This window comes from Callithrix jacchus, chromosome 20 (genome assembly GCF_049354715.1).
Source record: "Callithrix jacchus isolate 240 chromosome 20, calJac240_pri, whole genome shotgun sequence".
Lineage (NCBI taxonomy): Eukaryota > Metazoa > Chordata > Mammalia > Primates > Cebidae > Callithrix > Callithrix jacchus.
The window spans coordinates 38,910,804-38,933,285 of record NC_133521.1 but is presented as its reverse complement, the minus strand read 5'-3'; the positions used below and the strand labels follow the sequence as shown (position 1 = coordinate 38,933,285).

Genomic DNA, 22,482 nt, shown 5'->3' with positions numbered 1-22,482 from the left:
TATCAAGAAAGAAGTATCAAAAAGTTATTAAGAAATGACGTTTCAAGGCCTAAGTGGAATGTTAAAACACAAACCTGCATGAAACGAGGGAAAATTTATTTTACAATACTGAAATAACTGTCATTGACAAGAGTCATGATTAATTTTGGAGCACAGCAAAATTAAATCATCCCTATACTTTAACACATTTTAATATTTGTTTATAGTAAAATAACAGTTTGGCACTTAGCAGCTTTTGTGTTATTGCATCCCATATTATGTGGCAATTTTATTTTATAAAACGTTATCTGATTTCTGCAGTTACGGTGTCAATGAACTGAATAAAACAAAACAAAACACTATTTTTATAAAATGAATTTATCAAGTCATGCAGGTACTGATAATATTGCAAGAGGAACACATTCACTCCTAAATAATGAACTGTCTCCTTGGAGAGGCCTGGTGTAGACTGGAGAAAAAAACTTTAAATGTCAGAAATTTAAAAAGCAGAGGATTGCTGACGATCATGGCTTTAATTGGATGTCAGTTACTGTTTTAACGTTCCCCAGCTGCAGCTGCTGAATGCCAAGGTACTGTTCTGTACAGCATATTTCACCAAAGCAAATTTAGTTTCCCAGCAATTTGCTTCTTCTAAAATTAATGTCTAGTTGTAAAAAGAAAAATCTTCCTTTCTTTGCAGAGGCCACATAGTTTGCTTTCATTAAAAGATCTCCACAGTATCACTGGAAAACGTGCAGACAACAGCTGACTGGTAAACGAGGCAATTCCAAACTTGTTTTCACCGACATATTAAACATGATTAATTACATGGCTGCGGCACATCTGGCCTGCTGCCTCTGGTATATAAGATAAAAACCTTACACCTTCTCTTACAAGGTATCTTCTGGCCAAAATGGAGCATTAATGTGCCACATCTCAACACTCTTTAATCCCACAGGCACAGCATCTCTCAGCAACTTCTGTAGCACTATATGACTTCCAGAAGGTGTTAGAAAAAAAAAATCACAGTTAGGTCACCCTTTTTTATGTCTATGGGCGGGAGAGCATAAGTGATGTTTCATATGCACATTAACTGCATATAAACATTCCATACAGGAAGTTCCTAGAAGAAGTTCCTGTTATCATTTTACAACCAAAGGATACCTTTATACATGTTAATAAGACAAAATGCGGCTTCTTACAACCATATTCCAAGAGGAAAAAAAAAGCTGTAGAAAACAATTAAAAATGAAGTACTCTATATTAAATTGATTAGAAATTTGATATTGCATAAAATTCAATTTAGGAAGTAATGAAGCACTTTGACGCCCCCGATTTCACACTAGGGTGGAATTCAAGTGGAAAACAAATTATCTTACAAGATACGTTCCACGAACAAAAGACATTTTCCCCCCAGTGAGAGGTGGGGGAAAGTGAGTTGAGGTGGGAATGAGAGAGAGTAAAGGAGGGAAGGAGGAAGAGATGAATTTGCTCTACTATGAACAGAAGGAAATTAAGTTGAGGTAGTTTATTCTACCAGCCAAACTTTACTCAGAGCATAATTTGTCTAAAACTCTAGTGAATGCCACTGGGAAACTTCTATAACAAAGACTAGATTCTTAACACAGATTCGCATCCTAAGACAAGTTTTCAAACCTTAAACAGTAGTAAACAAGACTTTGTGTGCTTTCAGACAGGTTGTATTAAAAAGTTTTTGATCCCTACATATTTTTTCTGGATAGCATTTTTGTTTTTGTTTTTTTTAAGCCATAGCAGACCTTTATTATTTGTCTGACTCAGGTCTTTCTTTTATAAAATCTCCTACTCACTAATATCCTCACACTTAGAAAATGGTTTTGATCACTGAAAAGGCAGAATGGCACTGCAGGAGACGCTTCCCAGCTCCACTGGTACTACCCCAGAAAGGATGGCATGACACGTCTTAATCTAAGTCAACACAGAAGTGAGCAACTTCCTTCAGTTCACATGAGGGCTGCAACCTGACTCATCAATCTACTGAATCTTTACATTACTAAGATAAAGTTATAAAAGAGAAATTCTAACTTCGTTGCAATTCATCATGATATAGTTTTAAAAAGATTCTTAGGACAGACTTCTAGGAATAAATGGAGACTAACTGGCATACAGTCCAATCTAACATTTTAGGCACGAACCTTACTTTGTTGGGCAGGGTTAGGCATGATATATCCTTCCAAGTGCAGTAGAAAAGCAGTCTTGGCATGTTTGGATATGTTGATTTGCATATACAGATTTTGTTTGTTTGTTTGTTTACCAAAGCTACATATTTGAACACAGCAGTCAGACATGAGTTCCCGTCAGGGAAAATGCACCTTAGTATTTTAACTTTGATAGTTTACATGATACCAATTCCCACTCCCTTTTCCTTTTGATATTTACTAGCCTCCAGTGTCTACAGACACACCTCAGTGGAGGAACTGACTCCTCCCAGGTAGTTTTTCAACAGTTCTGTGTTCTCCCAAACAAGAGCTGAAGCTCAAGTTTCTAAGCCTCATAAAACCACCAGAGTTACCATACCAAAGCCCAGCACACAGAGTGAGTTTCAGCCGCTGTCTCCGCTTTCCCTTTCGCAGCTATGTTATGGTGCTCCTGGGTTAGGATCGCGCTGTCTGCTCTGTTCCTCCTCAAGGGGAATGAACACGAATACGGAATAAGCCTTGCTGAAGTTGCAGGCGGAAAAGCTTGCAATTTGCAATGCGTAAGGCCGCACACGCGGTGCGGCGAAGGTCGGATGGAAGGAGTGGTTTAGTGTGGTGCCAGGTTCCGGTGCTTCTTTTAAACTCACGCACGTAGTCATAATTGGTACCTAAGCCGGGGAAATAAGCAAGGGTGAGACAATGTGCCCAGAATCACCAGGAAACAGTTCCAAGAAAATCACCGTAACACTCTCACCTGTATCAAGATCTCCAATAACATAAATACTGGCTCCTATAGGTACAGCTCCATAAACAAACGATGAACTGGCGGGGATGCATAAATTCTGGTCGTTAAGATAGATCCACCTGCAAACAAAGACAGCGCACAAAATTAAGGAAATCAAAAGGATGACAACAGTGTCTAGGGAGACTGACACAGCAAACTTGGTGAGTCATCATCAGTACCAGGCACTGTACCAATCTCAACCCCACGTTCCACTGCCAGGTCACCACCGACACGCTGCCAGTTGCTACACACAGGAGTTTTGTCTGTGCTCGAATGAGACATGTATTGAGTCACAAACAACATGTGCTTTCCAACCTGCTTCTGCTCAGTACAAGGTTGCAGAGATTCATCCAAGCTGTTGTTGGCATCTGTCATTCCTTTCTGTTTCTTTCTAAGCAGTACTCCATCATATGGATGTACCAGAATTTGTTGGTTTTTCAGACAGGGCCTCCCTCTGTTGCCTCAGGCTGGAGCGGAGTGGTGCCATTACAGTTCACTGCAGCCTCAACCTACCAGTTCAGGTGATCCTCCCACCCTAGCCTCCCAAGTAGCTGAGATTACAGGTGTGCACTGTCATGTTCAGCTAATTTCTGCTGCTGCTTCTTTTTTCTAAATAAACACGGGATTTTGCCATATTGCCCAGCTGGTCTTGATCTGCCCACCTTGGCCTCCCAAAATGCTGTATTACAGGCATAAGCCGCCGAGCCCGCTCCAGAATTTGTTATTCATTCGCCTGTCGATGTTGCAGTTTTTGGCTATTGTGAATAAGGCTGTGAGGAACATTAGAGAGCAAGTCTTTTGTGTAAACTTAGGAAATTGACAGGCTATACGGTAAGGGTATTTTCTACTGGGGAAAAAAATGTCCCACTGCTTTCCAAAGTGTTGTACCATAATTTTGCATCTGAATTAGCAATGTCTAAGAATTCCAATTGCTCAGAATTATTGTGAGATCTCAGGTCTCAGTATTATATTTTTAATTTTAGCTATTTTAATGGCGTGGACTTCCCTGAAGACTAATGAACATCTCTAGATATGCTTACTGGTCATTTTATGGATTTTTTTTTTTTTTTTTGAGACAGGGTCTCACTCTGTCACTCATCTAAGTTGGAGTGCAATAGTGCAATCACAGCTCACTGCAGTCTCAATCCCTTGGGTTCTAGTGATCCTCTCACCTCAACCTCCCAAGTAGTTGGGGTCACAGATGTAGACCACCATACCCAGCTAATTAAAATTTTTTTTCATATAGATGAGGTCTTTTTTTTTTTCTTTCTTTTTGAGACGGAGTTTCGCTCTTGTTACCCAGGCTGGAGTGCAATGGCGCAATCTCGGCTCACCGCAATCTCCATCTCCTGGGTTCAGGCAATTCTCCTGCCTCAGCCTCCCGAGTAGCTGGGATTACAGGCATGTGCCACCATGCCCAGCTAATTTTTTGTGTTTTTAGTAGAGACTGGGTTTCACCATGTTGACCAGGATGGTCTCGATCTCTTGACCTCGTGATCCACCCGCCTCGGCCTCCCAAAGTGCTGGGATTACAGGTGTGAGCCACCGCGCCCGGCTACAGATGAGGTCTTACCATACTACCCAGGCTGTGTCGGGCTCCAGGGCTCCAGTGATCCTGTTGCCTTGGTCTCTTAAAGTGCTGGGATTGCAGGTGTGAGCCACTAGACCCAGCCTCATTTTATATTCTTTCATAAAATGTCTGTTCAAAGGTTTGCTCATTTTCAAACTGGGGGCTGTGTGTGGTGGCTCATTCCTATAATCCCAATACTTTGGGGGCTTGAGGCAGGTAGATCACTTGAGCCCAGGAATTTAAGACCAGCTGGACAACATGGTGAAACCCTGTCTCAACAAAAAATACAAAATTAGCCAAGTGTGGTGGCAACTGTCTGTGGTCCCAGCTACTCAGGAGGCTGAAGTGGGATGATTGCTTGAGCCAAGGAGGTCAAGGCTGCAATGAGCTGAGATCACGCCACTGCACTCCAGCCTGGGCAAAAGTGAGACCCTGTCTCCAAAAAAAAAAGGATGTAGCAAGACTATCTCTACAAATATATATATTTTTTCCATTGGGTTTACTGTCTTCTTACTGAAATATAAGATTCTTTCTATCCCATGGATACAAATACTTCATTACGTACAAGTATTATGAATTTTTTTTCCTAGCTTGTAGGTTGCCTTTTCATTTTCTTAATGGAATCTTTTGAAGAACAGAAGTTTCTAATTCTGATGAATTCCAGTATATCCTTTTCTTCTTTTACGTCATGGTTCCTGTGTCATTCTAGAAAATCTCTGCCTACCCTAACATCATAAAAATTTTTCTCCTATGCTCTCTTCTGAAAATTTTACAGTTTGATCTTTTACATTTAGGTCTATGATCCCCTTCGAGTTAATTTTTTGTGTCTGGTATGAATCACCGTTCACTTTCTTCCATACGGATAGCTAGCTGTTCCAGCACCATTTGCTAAAGGCTTTTCTTTCCCCACTAAATTGCCTTGGCACCTCTGTTGAAAATCAATTTAATAACCACTAAAAGGATTTGAGGCTCTATGAGGAAGTGGTTGATCCGGGAGCTGAGGTAGAGAAAATACAAGATGGGCCTAGAGCATCCGGTTGTGCCAGATAGAAAGTGCTTAGAAAGGCTGGGGGTGTGTCAAAGGACACGGAAGCCATGGTGAAGCAGCTCCTGACAGCTGAGGGTGCAACTATGTGAGCAAGAAAGTCAATAAGGATGATGCTGGATTTATAACCGAGGGAATAAAATAAATACCCATGAATCCATATACTGTAAGTAACTGGAAAACATTAATAGGAAAAAGGGACAAGTTTCCTTTACAGAAATATTCCAATTAATAAATGCAGAAGGAATGACGGAAACAAAATCACCGTCAGGCAAACACCACAATAATGCCTTCTCCAGGCCAGACCTACCGATGGACGCTAACATGAGTGACTGAGAGTTTAAGGAGAAAATGGTTATGCAGATTCTCACGTTACCTCCACCAAGATATTTATTAATTACAACAACAAAAACAGTTTGTTTTCTGGTGGAGAAATCTAAGAAACACCACCTTGCCCACGCCATCAAGGTTAGCGTCAGCAGCAATGAGGCACGTCAACGTTCTCCCTGATACGATGCAGAGAAGTGCATACCATGACTTCTGCGGTACTGCCAAACTGCATAAGCTCAGTCTACTCGCAAGAAATCATTAGATAAATCCAAATCAAGAGACCCTACAAAAAAACGATGGAGCAGTAGTCTTCAAGAGTGTGAAGGTCATGACATTCAAGGAAAGAATGAAGCAGCACCACAGATTAAAGGGGTCTAAGCAAACACAGTATCTGAGCGCAATGCAGCATCCTGGACTGGGTCTGGAAACAGAGAAAAAGGCATCAGAAGAAAAGCTGGTGAAACTCCAGTAAGTTTGCCGTTCACTTAATAATACTGGACAATGTGAATATCCTGGTTTAGCTGCTTGTACTGCAGTCACTAGGAGAAGCTCAGTAAAAAGGCCTATGGAAATGGGAATACTTTGACTATTTTTGCAACTTTTCTACAAGTCTACAATATTATTCCAAAATAAAATTTTATTTCTTTTCTTAAAAAAGAGTAAATCTATACCCTGCTATGTAATAATACCATTCGAGGGTAGATGAATGATTGCCTGTTAATAGCTAACAGGCATAGCCAGTCACAGCGGACTTCAGTAGGACCTTGGGAGTGCATCTAAATGGTCTTCAGAGTTAACCAAGGTCCAGGCCCATACTCACTGGAGCACACAGTCATATGGCCATCACTCCATCCCTAACTCTATGCTGCGAAGCAGCCAAGGCATCTCAACGTCAAAGATAAATGTACGATTATTTCCCGAAGATTCCCAAAGAACACCACTTTTATTTCAATGAACACTCTTCCCAGACTCTTCTAAAGCAGGTAGCTTCCACATTTAGAATTCCAAGAAACACAAAAGCCTAATGATTTGTCCAAGATCACAGGACAACTCAGAAACAAAGCTAAGCACCACACTTCTTTTTTTTTTTTTTTTTTTTTGAGACGGAGTTTCGCTCTTGTTACCCAGGCTGGAGTGCAATGGCGCAATCTCGGTTCACCGCAACCTCCGCCTCCTGGGTTCAGGCAATTCTCCTGCCTCAGCCTCCCGAGTAGCTGGGATTACAGGCACGCGCCGCCATGCCCAGCTAATTTTTTGTATTTTTAGTAGAGACGGGGTTTCACCATGTTGACCTGGATGGTCTCAATCTCTTGACCTCGTGATCCACCCGTCTCAGCCTCCCAAAGTGCTGGGATTACACTTCTAAAACCATTCATCTAACATTTGATTCAACTAACATTTGAATGTTGATGGGTGTCAGACCTTTGAAAGAAAGTGTTTGAAAAACAAAAGAAAATGTAGCTTTCTCTAAAGGCAGCCTGATGGGGGCAGCTCTGGGTAGTTAAACTAGAGAAAACAGCCATCTTTCTGGCTACAGAACTCAGGAATCTGGAAAAGGGATCTTGGGGCAACCAGGATCTCCAAAGTGTGAGTGAAGAACCTGAGAAAGGAGAGAGGTACAAAGCACCCCTCAATTTGAGCATACCCACTCATCTCAAGTCTTCAACTAACCCTGGAACCATGTATGCTTATGACTCAGGCTTCGAGAGCTGGACTGGGAGTTCGGCTGCCACCCATGGCAGGTGGCACGGCTTGCACTTAAGTCTCACCAAGTCAGCTGCCCACTAAAACTCAGCAACACTCTAAAGCAATGTAAGAAAATTCAGGCTGGGTACGGCGGCTCACACCTGTAATCCGAGCACTTTGGGAGGCTGAGGTGCGTGGATAGCCTGCAAGAGTTCGAGACCAGCCTGGCCAACACAGTGAAACTCCATCTCTACTAAAAATACAAAAAATTAGCTGGGTGTGGTGGCACGTGCCTGTAATCCCAGCTACTCAGGAGGCTGAGGAAGGAGAACTGCTTGAACCCAGGAGGCAGAGGTTGTAGTGAGAGTGCACCATGGCACTCTAGCCTGAGAGACAAGAGCAAAACTTGGTCTCAAAAAAAAAAAAAAATTCAAGGCTTCAACAACATAATAGTAACCACGTCCAGAATCCAGTCCAGAATTACTCAACAAAAGAAGAGCCAGAAAAATAAGAACCCATTTCTTAAGGGAGTAAACAATCAATAGACGCCAACTCTTGAGATGACTCAGATGCTGAAATTAACAGGCAAGGACTTGAACATGACTTACCACAGTGATGCTCAGGAAGGGAAAGAAACATGTGCTTGTGATGGACAGATAGATTTCAGCACAGAAAACTTAAAAACCGAAAAAAAAAGACTACACACACATTTTAGAATCGATGACACAATATTTGAAATTAAAAAATCACTGGATGGAGGTAACAAAAGAAAGCAGCAGCAAACTTGAAGACAGAGGAACAGAAACCATCCAATCTGAAGAAGACAAAATTATATCACAGACTGAATGGTAATGAAAATACAACATATCGGTATGTCCAGCTAGAGCGGTGCTCGTGGAAAGATGAACGCTTTCGCTATGTGCATTAGAAAGGCAAAAGATCTACCATGACTAACCTAAAATTCTATCTGAAGAAGCTGGAGAAGAGCAAAAGAAACTCAAGGTAAGAAAAAGAAAACCTAAAAACAAACTAAACAAACATTTTGGAATTGATAACATAATATTTGAACTAAAAAATTCACGAGATTTTCTGAGATCCATTTTACTTTTCTACTTTTTCTAAGTGAATTAAGTGGGGACGTCATAGGCACCACCTCTCCTGCATTTTCTAGTCTTTGATGGCAGCCTAATTTTTGCAAATTCCCCCAGGATGCACTATTGCTTCTGGTTTCCTATCCCGGTAGGAAAGGAAAGTTCCCGGGACTTCCACTTAGCCCTTCTTGTCATCGTGGCCCCCAATCCATACTGGTCAGAGAAACAGCATGGTGATTTTGCCAGTTGTCAGGTAAGTCTATTCTAGTTATATATTCAGGAATCAAAAGAGGAAACACAGACCTTAACTTCAAAGACCAGTTAACATACATACTGCAAAAAATCAAAGGGGCGTCTAGGCTGAGCGAATGCACGGAGGCAGCAAACACGAGAGGCTGTAAAACGTGAGGTGCAGCACAGGACATGTGAAAGAAGCATACTGAAAAAGGGTGACACTTCTTCACCTCCGATCATAGAGAACCCTGAGTAGGGGGCTAAGTACTATTACCTTTATTTGGTAAGCAGTGGCAAACAGTCAAGAATTTTGAGCAGAGCAATCAAAAACTCTGAGCTAAGTTTTTGTCAGATTTGTCTTCCCAAACCACAAGCAGGTAGCTGCACTGGCAAGGCTGACCAGTGGCTAATTACACTACCCAGATGGAGGAGTGACTGTGAGGGTAGCAGCGGGGCAGGGAAGGGGGAAATGTGAAGAATGCTACTGAGATTTAAAAAAGGACCAGACCTGGCAACTGAGGAGTTGCACAGTACAAGAGAGAATCCAAGATGATTCCTTTTTTGTTGAGACAGGGTCTTGCTCTGGCACTCAGGCTGGAGTGCAATGGCATGATCACGGCCCACTGCAGCTTCCACCACTTCCCAGCCTCAGGTGATCCTTCTGCCTCAGTCTCCCGAGTAGCTGCGACCTCAGGCATGGACCATCATGCTTAGCAAAGTTTTGAATTTTTTTGTAGAGATGAGATCTCGCTATGTTGCCCTGGCTTGTCTTGAATTCCCAGGCTCAAAGAGATCCTCCCACTTGGGTCTCCCAGGGTGCTGAGATGATAGGCGTCAGTCACTGCGCCTGGCCAAGACGACCCTTTTTTGAGCATGGACAATGGGGAGGATAGTAGTATTACTAACAGAATAGGGCACAGGAACACAAATAGAAAAACTGTCATTCTGGGTATAGGAAGCTGTTGCTCTGACTTGGTAATACGTTATGGCAATTGCTTTGCTTTCCTTTCTTTCAAAGAGTTTTGCTTTTATTCAGAAAAACAGAAAAGAGAAAGATATGGCTTTTTTCCAGGAAAGTTTTAACCTAAAAATAGGGAACAAATACAGGAAAGACAAGAGATTACTTAAAAACAATCGACGTGGTCTCCAATCGAATACGGACTGCTCATCCGGCAACAACGGTTTACAGAGTATGCCAGTGGAACACATTTGCATCGGATTCTTTCAGAAACGAACTACTCCTACATGTTGTTCTGCTCTGTAGATAGTTATAGGAAAGCCGACATTTTTAAGTCAAGCTAGTGTGGTAGTTGGAAAGGTGGACTCTGGGGCCAGAACGCCTGAGTTCATTTCCCATCTCAGCCCCTTGCTCCTTGCGTGTCCGGGGGCACATTGCTCACCCTCTCTGTGCTGTGATTTCCTCATATGGAAAATAGGAATAGTAATAGTATCTACACACACTTCAGAGTGCTACTTCAAAGATTAAATCACTACATGGCATTTGGTGTTATATGTGTGTTTAATATTATTATCTAAACATGTTAGAATCTTGTATTGATAAATTGTATTAATTTATCGTATCACTCTATTTACAAACTAACATTGAAGAGCTTAGAAATGAGGAACCGAACATACATAAACTTTATTGGGAAGTGCTTTTATTTATTTTGAGACAGGGTCTTACTCTGCAACCCAGGCTGGAGTGCAGTGGTGCAATCTCAGCTCACTGCACCCTCCACCTCCTGGGTTCAAGCAATTCCTGGGCCTCAGGCTCCTGAGCAGCTGGGACTACAGGTGTGTGCCACCATGCCTGGATAATATATATATATATTTTGTGTGTGTGTGTGTGTGTGTGTGTGTGTGCTTTTAGTAGAGACGGGGTTTCACCATGTTGGCCAGGTTGCTTTAGAACTCCTGGCCTCAAGTAATCCACCTTCGTGATCTGTCCGCCTTGCAAAGTGTTGGGATTATAGGCGTGAGCCAACATGCCCGGCCTGGAAGTGCTTTTAGATAGCAAGGAAGGAGCAACACTCATGTTTAATTATTATGAACTTAAAGCAAGTAATAGTTGTATCAAAAGCGTATCCACTACAAAGATGTAACAACCTGATAGGCTGGGCATGGTGGTTCACACCTATAATGCCAGCACTTTGGGAGGCTGAGGCAGACAGATCACGAAGTCAGAAGTTTGAGACCAGCCTAGTCAACACAGTGAAACCCTGCCTCTACTAAAAATACAAAAATTAGTCGGGCATGATGGCACGCACCTGTAGTCCCAGCTACTCAGGACGCTGAGGCAGGAAAATCACTTGAACCTAGGAGGCAGAGGTTGCAGTGAGCTGAGATCACGCCACTGCACTCCAGCCTGGGCAAAGGAGCAAGACTTCAGCTAAAAAAAAAGTTTAACAACCTGATGGAATATAAAGGTCCTAAAAATTTATAGCATGTCAAGGGCACACTGAGGAATTTTATAGCCAGATTTATATCTTATGCAATCAAAATAGGGACATGAAACGGTAAAAACAAAAGCAAGCTTGACTCCTCCAGCAAGCGAGTTACTAGCTCATGCCCTCTAAACAGTAATTCAGTCATTATGAAAAATAGTTATATCAATATTTTATCAGAAACCAAACACTCTGGCAACTGACTGTTAGTGAAGTTGGTCAGACTGCCTTCAGATTCATTTGGGCAGGAAATACATATATATATATAATATACGTATATTTTTGAGATGGAGTCTTGCTCTATCACCCAGGCTGGAGTGCAGTGGCACAATCTCGGCTCACTGCAACCTCTGCCTCCTAGGTTCAAGTGATTTTCCTGCCTCAGCCTCTTGAGTAGCTAAGATTACAGCTGCGTGCCACCATGCCCGGCTAATTTTTGTATTTTTAGTAGAGACGGGGTTTTGCCACGTTGGTCAGGCTGGTCTCAAACTACTGACCTCAGGTATGTGCCCACCTTGGCCTATCCAAAGTGCTGGGATTACAGGTGTGAGCCACCACACCCAGCCTGGGCAGGAAACTACTATTAGACTTCATCTTTTGGCAGTCAGCCCTCACAGTCATGTATCAAGAAAGGAGAAATGAAGGGAAGTCTGAAAATCTGCCCCACAGCAAATATCCTCTCAACTGCTCTCAGTCTAATAAATTTTCCTAAAATAGTCTATCCCTATAATTAGAAAAAAAGGCTATGCAAATATCCTAAATTTAAAATACAAGTTGGGTAACATTTATATGATTTTCCAACATCTTGGTAACTGCTCTTGGTAACAACATCTTGGTAATTTCATGGTAAATACCATGAAATTAAACATTATGTTATAGCACCCTCTTCTGGTAACACGACTGAAATACTCTAACAAAATTAGGGTTAGCATAGCAAACTCCCCTTAGGATTTGGACATATGACTGCAATGAAAACACTGTTCAGTGGTTACAGCAATAAAACGTGTGAGGAAAGAGAAAAGAGATGGAGAAGGATGCTATGTACAAGACACATGTGGCAACTGTCCGAGGCTTTAAGAATCTCAGACACCATGCCTCGGCCACTTAACATTTTACCCACCATCCACACAGGCAGGTAGGATGTTGGAAGCCAGGATACAGAACCGACAAGAGTGGACCTTGCCCTGACGTTGCCAGCAGTTAACAGTTACAACCCCAGAGAGAGACTTGTCTGGAGTGCAAGGGATCACAGATCGAGGGATTTCAATCAGACTAGGAGGCACGAGAAGGCTTTCTCTGGGTTTTGATAACCGAGCAGTTTTGAAAAAAGCCAACTTAACTGGATGGATAGAGGGAAGGAAACTTTTAGGCAAGAAACGGCATAAGAAACACAGAGCGGAGACAATCATACATATTTGCAGGGGAAAGTGGCTCAGTGTAAAGCATCTGGGTCAGTAGCAGAAAAAGCAGACAAAGGCCGTAACATAAAAGGCCATATATGCTAAGTTAAGGAGTTTATTTATTTATTTATTTGTTTTTGGAGAACACGGTCTCATGTTGCCCAGGTAAATCTCTAACTCCCGGGCTTAAGCAATGCTCAACTTCTACCTCCCTAAATGCTGGGATTACAGGTGTGAGCCACCACACCCAAGAAGTTAAGGGGTTTTAAAATTTCTCCTAAAGTGATAGGGAGCCAATAATGATTTTAAGTAACTAAGTGTCAAGATCTGATCTACATGTTAGAGACGTTTTCTATTTAGGGATATTTTAAATTACCAACACTTCTGAAGTCATGGAATAAATATCTAGTACGCATCAGACACATCTCCTAAACCCATAATTCAATAAAGTAACTGAAAACAAAACGAAATAAAGCTAAAATGCACTTTAAAAGCACAAAGAAAAAGTTGCCGAAGCCACATGAAACCATCCTTAGTTACCGTTTAAACTCGTCATGGTAGAACTCAGACTTGCAAGTGACCATCTCGCCACCCTGGATGTCCTCACGACTTCTGACTCCCCCAAACACATACAGCTCCATGGCAACTCCACAGGCCACGGCTCCAAACCTGAAAGGCCACACACAGTGTATCAGGTACAAGCTGATCAATGTGAGACCTGACGCCCGCGTTCCTCTCATGCTGGTTTAACTCGCAGCATTACTATGCGGGCCTTCGTTTCTCAGGAAGTGCCAAGTCAAAGAAAAGGTTACTAGGAAAGAAAAGAACAAGAGCCAGGCAGGGTAAGGGACTCCAGCCCCGATGAACAGCAAGGGAATCTACACAGTCCACACCCATGTCCATGTACCTCCTCTCTTTCAGGGGACATATGGCAGTCCACTGCTGGGTCCTGGGGTCGTAGCATTCCACGGACTCGAAAAGCTTTCCATAGGAGCCTCCACCCATGGCGTAGATTTTCTTTTTCATAGCTGCATAGCAGCCAATCTGAAAGGGGAAAACAGCGATGGGGAGAGGCAACATTTCTCATTCAGGTCAGGTGAATAGACACTAACTTCTCTGGGGCATACTTAAAGATATTTAGGAAGGGGGTTGAATTCTCACAGTAAAACAATGGTGCTTTTCAATACTACAACACCGGACTTTGAAAACGAGAAGAGCTAAGTAAGACACCTATTGTTAGTCTTCAGAAAAGGAGCTCTTACTTCATCTGATAGCATTTCACTAAGTGAGAGAAATAAAAAAGCCTCATTTTAATTTATATTTATTTGAGACAGGGTCTCGTTCAGTTGCCTTGGCTGGAGTAAAGCCGTGTCATCATAGTTCACTGCAGCTTCAAACTCCTGGGCTCAACAGATTCTTCTGCCTCAGTCTCCTGAGTAGCTGGGACTAGAGGCGGGCCCCACTGTGCCTGGCTAACTTTATTTAAAACTTTTTTTTGTAGAGATGGGGGATCGCTTGATCCTAAGAGTTCAAGACCAGCTGGGGCAACATGGTGAAATCCTATCTCTACTTAAAAAAAAAACCCCAAAAAACAAAAATTAGCTGGGTGTGGTGGTGCGCACCTGTAGTCCCAGCTATTCAGGAGGCTGAGTTGGGAGGATCACTTGAGACAGAGGTTGCAGTGAGCCAAGATGGCGCAACTAGGCAACAGATGCCTAGCCTAGGCAACAACAGAGTGAGACCCTGTCTCAAGAAAAACAAGAGAGAGACAAAGAGAGTGAGTACGAAAGGGAAAGATAGAAAGAAAATCGGCTGGGAAGATGTGGGTGTGGCACCATTTGTGCACTCCAATGTGGGGCTTCACACACAGCGGTGCTGTGCAGCGCCCCCATCAGGGGAAACTCTTACACATGCTCACTTTCCTGTCTTGGTGTGTGGCTGACGACAGTGAAGCCAAACCACCAAAGAAGACAGAATTCTATGAAGTTAATTATTTCAACACTACAGTTATATTAAAGGTTTATTCAGGATATGAAGAAACATTAAGTTTAAAATCCAGTGTGTATACCAACTAGTTACCATAAAATGTGGTCCTCACCTTTCTGACCATGGTCAAATCAGGTTGCTTTGTCCAGGTTTTAGAATAAATATCATATCGCTCCATGGAAATCAGCTCCCTTTCACCATCCTCTCCTCCCAAAATGTACAGCATCCCATCTATCTCCACAATTCCAAAGTTATGTCTTGCCTGAAATGACACCAGTGATCTCTGAACACCCTAGGCCAATCATCATATTGAATGCTGATGTTCAGACATTTCATAACAATTACAGAGACATTAAGATGGCAACAACTGACACTGGGGACTCCTAGGGCAGGGAGGCAGGGAGCGGAGCAAGGGCTGAAAAACTAACGATTGGGTAAGATGCTCAGTACCTGGTGACCGGATTCATCTCACTTCGAACGTCAGCGTTATGCAATATACATAAGCAACAAACCTGCACCTGTACCCCGAGTCAAAAATAAAACTTGATATCACTTTTAAAAATTAGTATCTTTTTCCCCCAGTGTTCCAGCAAGGAAGTACCATGTTCAAAACCATTTATTTCTTCAAGTAATACTTCTTAAAGATTTCTGGCCTCCTTAGCAGCCCACTCTTCCAGCACAACAGTCAGAGAAGCCAAAGCCAGTAATTTCTCAAAACAAGGTTCTGAAATACACAGTGAATTCACCAGAAAATCCTTTTTAACCCATAATAGTTCACAATAAGAAAACTGTTACCTCTGGTTCAACACAATTATTTTTGCATGGCAATGGGCAGTGTTTTCAAGTTGACGTGGGAAAGGCAGTAAAACCCACGGCAGAAAACGCTGTCTGGCTGGGAGAGGCAGCAAGGAGGACAGGGTTGGGTCAACGCTTTTTGGGATTACAGAAGCCCTAGGTGTTTCGTGTCCATTTGTCAACAAACATTTATGTTGTGACCCCTGGGTAGCAAGCATGATTCTACTGCTGAGAATGAAACACTGACCAGAACAGGGGTAATTCTCAGCCAGCAAAGAGCTTATGTGAAAAACTTAAAATTCCTGGTCCATGAGAGGGTGAGATGTGGTATGAAGATGGGGACAGGAGAGCTGAGAGGCAGGAGGGAGGCCCACTAAGAAGGTACATTGAGCAGGCCATGCTGGCATCTGCAGCGGACAGCACAAGCCCCAAGGCCGGGGTGAGGGCATTCCTGGAAGGTCTCAGAAACTCAAGGAGGCCAGAAAGAGCAAGGACCAGGAAAAGGAGGGGAGCCGGGCACTAGAAGGGGAGGCTGGAGCGTATGAGGGAGAGGTTTGGGAGGGCTGCTGCTTCTTCCCTGCACTCAGACACAAAACAAACAGAAGCACTAAGGGGAAAGAAGAACACATCAAACCAACCAACCAAACCACGTTTTACCTCGTTCATGGGCGGCAGTGCTGTCCATGTATTTGCATCTGGATCGTATTTTTCTCCTGAGCTCAAGGTCTGCTTATTTTCATCTTGGCCTCCGAATACAAACAGAAATCCTTCTGCAAAGATCAAAGGAAATACAAGAAATGTGAAATGCGAGTCTTCAACACCCATAAACACCATAGCATATAGAAATAGCATCTGAAGAAACTCTCTGACGACAATCACGTTCTCTTTGGATTCAGTACTCATCCCACTGGATCCTTGGTGATGGAGGCAAACCTGTGACTCACTTTGACCATTTTGCTTTCCTCGTTATGTCTTTGAGTGGATTTCCACTACCCTACAGTGTGAAAGGCAGCCTGATGCCATCCACTTAGTCACCAGGCAACTCTGGGCCATCTCAGTTCATTATTCTATTCCCTCCCGGCCTCTGTGATTGCCACACAACTTCTGCACCGCAACGCACATCTGTCCATCAAGACCCCAGGATCACCCAGATCTGAAGCACCTGTGTGTACTTTCTATTCAAAACAGGATCTAACAGCAACTGAACTTCTTATTCCATGTAATGGTGTAATAGGTCATTCTTCTGCAAAAAACACCTAATTTGCTGGATAAAACATTTAAAAAATAATCTTAGCTGTGTGGTGGTGGCTCACATATGTAATCTCAGCACTTTTGGAAGCCAAGGTACAAGGACTGCTTGAGCCCAGGAGTTCAAGACCAGCCTGGGCAACATAGCAAGATCTCATCCCTACAAAAAAAATGATGAAATTAGCTGAGCATTGTGGTATTTGCCTGTAGTTTCAACTACTCAGGAGGCTGAAATGGGAAGATCACTTGAGCCCAGGAGTGAGGCTGCAGTGGGCCGTGATCATGCCATTGCACTCCAGCCTGGGCAACAGAGTGAGAGCTTATCTCAAAAATAACAACAATAATGATCTTCTTAGAAGAGGAGAGGTCAACAAGACAATGAGGCAAAGCTGAAGGGAAAATTAGGACCTACAGAGGTTATCAAGCATGAAAACCATTTTCCTCTGAGGGCATTTGCCAATCTAGGAATGTGTAAACCTTTTGTCCTGGGGATAAAAGGAGGGAAGTCTAAGCTCCAGGTCCACAGAAAATGTGGCTTCTGGCAGCAGAGCCTCTCCAAAGTCCATGCTGTCACAATGAAGGCCAACCAGAATTCGCACTCAGATTTTAAACCTCTTTGCTATCTAGGAAACTGTGAGCCTTGAACTTGATTTACAGTTAATACCAAATTAGCAGTGTTTCCAGGCAGCTGGCAGAAACAAATGCAAAACTTCTACAGAAGAAAGGATCTTAATCTAAGCCTTAGATTCTAACATCCCAGGACACTGTAACAAAAGTTACTGCTACAAATAATTTTTTTGATTTTTTTTTTTTTTTTTAAAGACAGTCACACTCTGTCGCCCAGGCTGGAATACAGTTGTGCGACCACAGCTCACTGCAACTTCTGTCTCCTGGGTTCAAGCGATTCTTCTGCCTCATCCTCCTGAATTCTGGGATTACAGGTGCATGCCATCACATCCAGCTATTTTTTTGTTTTTGTTTTTTTTCAGTAGAGATGGGGTTTCACCATGTTGGTCAGGCTGATTTCAAACTCCTGACCTCAAGTGATCCACCGTGCCTGGCTGCTATAAATAATGTTTAATAAAACAAGCAGCATCCAGCCACAGGTATTAGATATACCAAAAATTAGACTCCAAGAAAAGACAAGTGGAAGCAGATCATAGGAAATAGTCTTGCAAAGATTTCAAATATTATAGTAACCAGAAAGATTGTATTTTTTCAAGTTGGATGATAAAAAATAGTCTAAAATTTATCTTAAAAAGAAAGATAATTTAAAAAAATACTTATCATGTTTAAAAAAATAAAAGTTACTTGAAGATAACTCCAGGTAACATGGAACTATAGAAATAGGAGTGGATCTGAAAGTAATGGTGGATTAAGCTATTTTCCTGCAAAAAGATAAGAACTTGTAGAAATTTTTTAAAAAAGGATAAATGGCAGATTCATTAAATAGATTCATCAGAGTTAAGGAGAAAAGTCATTGAGTAGAAGATAAATTCAAAGATAATAATCAAGAGAATAGCACAGCAAGACAAAAAGATGAAAAACAGTAAGAAAATCTTAAATACACGCCAGAGAAGACGTTTTTTAGACTCACAACTGGCTTAACAACAGCGGAAGCCAGAAGTCAGTGGAATGACTTCAGTGTGCTAAAAAGTAATAAATACCGAGCTGAAGTGCTATCCCCAGCAAAAGCATCCTTAAAATGAAGACAAAGGTATAACATTTGCCGGCAAACAAATCTTAGAGTTGTCCACCAAAAGATCCACATTAAAGGAAATACAAAAAGATGAGAGAGAAGGGAAATTATCCTAAGGTGGAAAGTCTGAGGAGTTAAGAAGGAAGAACAAAGAAAGTAGCAAATCTGAATGAACACTTTCTACCTACTTACCTGCCTACTTATCTGTCTATCTCTCAATCATCTGTCAACCCACCTATCTGTCTGTCCATTTGTCTGTCCGTCCGTCCATCCATCCATCCATCCATCCATCCATCCATCCATCCATCCAACATATATCAAAAACACACAGTGTGTACACAGTAGCTCCCCCTTAGCTGAAGTTTTGGTTTCTCTGGTTTCATCACTCATAATCAATTGCAGTCTGAAAATCGGTGAGTTCAGTGAAGTAAGGCATTTTGAGAGAAAGACCACATTCACACAACTTTTATTACAGTATGTTGTTATCACTGTTTTCTTATTAGGTATTGTTGTGACTCTTTTACTGCGCTGGACTTAATCACGGGTAGGTATGTACAGTAAAAACGCACAGTATGTACAGGGTATGGAACTGTCCGTGGTCTCAGGTATCCACTGGGGGTCTTGGAACGCATCCCCCGTGGACAAGGGGGATCTACTGTACATATTTATTAGTAATAATGCATTTTAATCCTGTAAGACTGTGGAACATGGAAAATGAAGTGAAACTATCCTGAAGAGAACACAGGTACTGACTAACTTCGGACTTTGCTAACTTAAGACAGGCTGTAATTTCTAAGGTAATCTTCCCAAAGGACTATTATTAACAAGAATGTAAGTTCCAAACTGAGGGAGACGAAAAACTGAATGAACAGTCAAAATCAGTTTTTAAAAAGGCAAGAAAAGAAAGAAACAACGCAGGATGGACAAATGGACGGACCTCTTCATTCACTCACTTCTGTTTCCATCAATTCCACCATTCACAGCTGCTCCTTCCATTGCTGGGTTTCTGAAACACCAATCCCTCTAGGAAACTTTCAAAAATCAGCCATACAGGAGCCTTAGTGATAGGTGTGTATGTGTGAAAATTAGGAATATGTGCATATATTCTGGGGGGAAATGTAAGGGAGCCAATTCTGAGAAGATGCGACAGGGAAACTGCCCAGCTCTTCACTACTGACAACAATTTTAATAATTTTAGGACTCATAAAATGACTCTACTTCTTTGTTTTGTTTTTTTTAGCCCAAGCCCCAGAAGATTTAGAACTGAAAAATGACTCCACTTCTATAATATGGTAGAGACTTGGCCATTTCTCTGATATGGTATGTACAGTACAGCTTTAAAAATGTTATAACCTGGGCAACATAGCAAGACCCCATCTCTACAAAGAAAAGCTAAAAAAAATTTAAAGATAATGTTGCTGGGCAAGCAAAGACAAATCAGGACTGCAGGAGGGCTGCCGACCATAATTAGAATGACGTGAGGTGACATTTGTCAGGCAGACAAGCGGGCAGGACCACAGCAACAAGAAAGGCAGCAAGCAAAGGTGACGCCTCGATGGACATCTTTTCTATCAGCTCCTTAAGGGAGAGCTTAGGATAAGCAGAGCAGTTTTCAAACTTGCAAAGGTCAAGTAAAACATTTCCTGTAGTAAATAACTTTAAGCCATTGCCAATTTAAGTAGCATTTCAAAAGTCTCATGACTTTTTTTTTGAGACAGGGTCTCACTCTGTCACCCAGGCTGGAGTGCAGTGGTGTGATCATGGCTCACAGCAGGCTTGATCTCCTGGGCTCAAGTGATTCACCCACCTCAGTCTCCCAAGTAGCTGGGACCAGGAATGTGGGCCTCCATGCCTGGCTACTTTTTTTAATTTTTAGTAGAGATGGTTATCTCTAAGTTGTCCAGGCTGGTCTTGACCTCCTGGGCTCAAGTGATCCTCTCACTTCAGCCTCTCAAACTGTTGGGATTACAGGTGTGAGCCACCATACCCAGCCTTTTATAATTACATTTTGTAATTCTAAGCTGCATTAATTTCAAAGATGGGACTATCATGGTGCAAATAAACGTCGTGTTCCAGGTGTGGCCTCACAGCCACTTCACAGTAAGCATCACTGAAGCTTGCTGTCCTGACATGAAGTCATCAGGTAACTGCTCCTCCGACAGTTCTTAAAAGCAGCTATGTGTGGAAGATCTGGCGATAGTAAGACTGAAAGAAGATACTGTATTCCTAACCACAGTCTCAAAAGCTAGAACTACACTAAAAATGTCATGTAGAGATAATAAAATGTATCGTTAAAGGGCTCTGAGACATTCTGTACAACCTTGAGATCACACATTACTTGATATGATGTTTAAGAAAATTTGCCACAGAATGGTACCTGCTGAGAGAACTCCATGGTTAATTCTCGGCATGCTTAAAGGGGCCAGTTCGATCCAAAGCTGCCTATTGGGGTCATAGAGAGGGCACATGCACCGCATGGCTGCTGTGGGTTTCCGTGATCTAAAGAAGCAAATCATTGATCAGTAGTTAATGTGTTTCATACACTTCTTCTTATCAGCAACCATGACTAGTTTTAGTGCACTAAAGAATGTTTAAAACATTTTAAAAATTGAATGCAATGATGCTTTAGAGACTGAAAAACATTATGAATTCTTGTCTACATGGAACTACCTCTTCCCATTTACCAGTTTTCAAACAACTCCCACCTCATACTTACACCCTCTCTTCCCCACCAACAGTCACGATGCACTCGGAGTAGCCCCGGGGTTTGAAGTTGGCCAGCATCGCCTCTCCTTGCTGCGGCTGGCTGAGCGGTATATTGCTACACTCTTTGACAATTTCTCGTACTAATGGTTCATTTAGCATCTGTTCCCGCAAGTAACTGGAGTCCAACCCTGAAACCCACAGAGCTGACATAACATCCTTCATGTGGACCTGCAGAAGAGGGGAAAAAAAACGGGGTGAAAACAATGGAAAATGCAACGCATCACTTTTAGAATCTGCATTTTCTACCTCATGGAAAACAAACTGTTACACACCCAGGTTGTTACCAGGCAAGCGAGATGCGCCCACACTGCTTGAATGTCTTCTCCTGGCCCTGACTGTCTACTCTCCAGAGTCTTGATAAACAAAAGTTTAATTGTTTTTTTTTTTTAAGAGACGAGGTTTCACCATGTTGGCCAGGCTGGCCTCGAACTGCTGACCTCAGGTGATCCACCCACCTCAGCTTCCCAAAGTGTTTGGACTACAGGTGTGAGCCACCACGCTCGGCTGTAAAAGTTTAATTTTTAAAAATCATCAGTGGTCGGATGTGGTCACTCACACCTGTAATCCCAGCACTCTGGGAGGCCGAGGTGGGTGGATCATGAGGCCAGGAGATCCAGACCATCCTGGCCAACATGGTGAAACCCCATCTCTACTAAAAATACAAAAATTAGCTGGGCATGCCTGTAGTCCCAGCTGCTTGGGAGGCTGAGGCAGGGGCATCGCTTGAACCCGGGAGGGCCGCAGTGAGCCAAGATCATGCCATGGCACTCCAGCCTGGCAACAGAGTGAGATTCCATCTAAAAATATATATATAATTAAAAAAAATAAATAAATAAAAATGATCAGTTTATTTGAGGTATCACTGCAAAGTTTCAAGCAGCTTACTTTACACCTTAAAGGATTTCCATGTCAAACGGAAAAGGTAGGAAAAAAACTGCTATAATTTGCTTTGCTTCACACATTTGGATATGCCATAGTTAAATCATGTTTACACACATCTTTTATACAGTAAGAGCTCAATACGATATGGTAAACTTAAATGATATGTCAATATTAATATTACAAGAAAAATATACAAAACCAAAGTTTAAAAAGATCCCGAGTACGATATAATCATTTCTGCTCTAATTACTGTTCAAAAATACCTACATGTCTAACATGAATTAAATACTTTTGCTCCTCAATCACTTAATTTGAACCAACTGAAGTATTTTACAAATGTAAAATAAAACTCTGTAATTAGTTTTA

At 42.2% G+C, this 22,482-nt stretch overlaps 1 protein-coding gene across 2 annotated transcripts in view; it reads right to left on the bottom strand.

The window, feature by feature from the left end:
• Positions 1 to 75: 75 nt before the first annotated feature.
• Positions 76 to 22,482, bottom strand: part of GAN (gigaxonin) — a 57,431-nt gene continuing 35,024 nt past the window's right edge. For both annotated transcript variants that reach the window (XM_002761198.6, XM_035281561.3), the window contains 8 exons: positions 21,185 to 21,402; positions 20,846 to 20,967; positions 16,179 to 16,291; positions 14,839 to 14,988; positions 13,648 to 13,784; positions 13,281 to 13,409; positions 2,911 to 3,020; positions 76 to 2,824 (listed from right to left, as the gene is read on the bottom strand). In XM_002761198.6, coding sequence (XP_002761244.1) covers positions 2,643 to 2,824; positions 2,911 to 3,020; positions 13,281 to 13,409; positions 13,648 to 13,784; positions 14,839 to 14,988; positions 16,179 to 16,291; positions 20,846 to 20,967; positions 21,185 to 21,402 — 1,161 coding nt within the window. In that variant the 3' untranslated portion in view covers positions 76 to 2,642. The remainder of the gene's footprint in view (positions 2,825 to 2,910; positions 3,021 to 13,280; positions 13,410 to 13,647; positions 13,785 to 14,838; positions 14,989 to 16,178; positions 16,292 to 20,845; positions 20,968 to 21,184; positions 21,403 to 22,482) is intronic.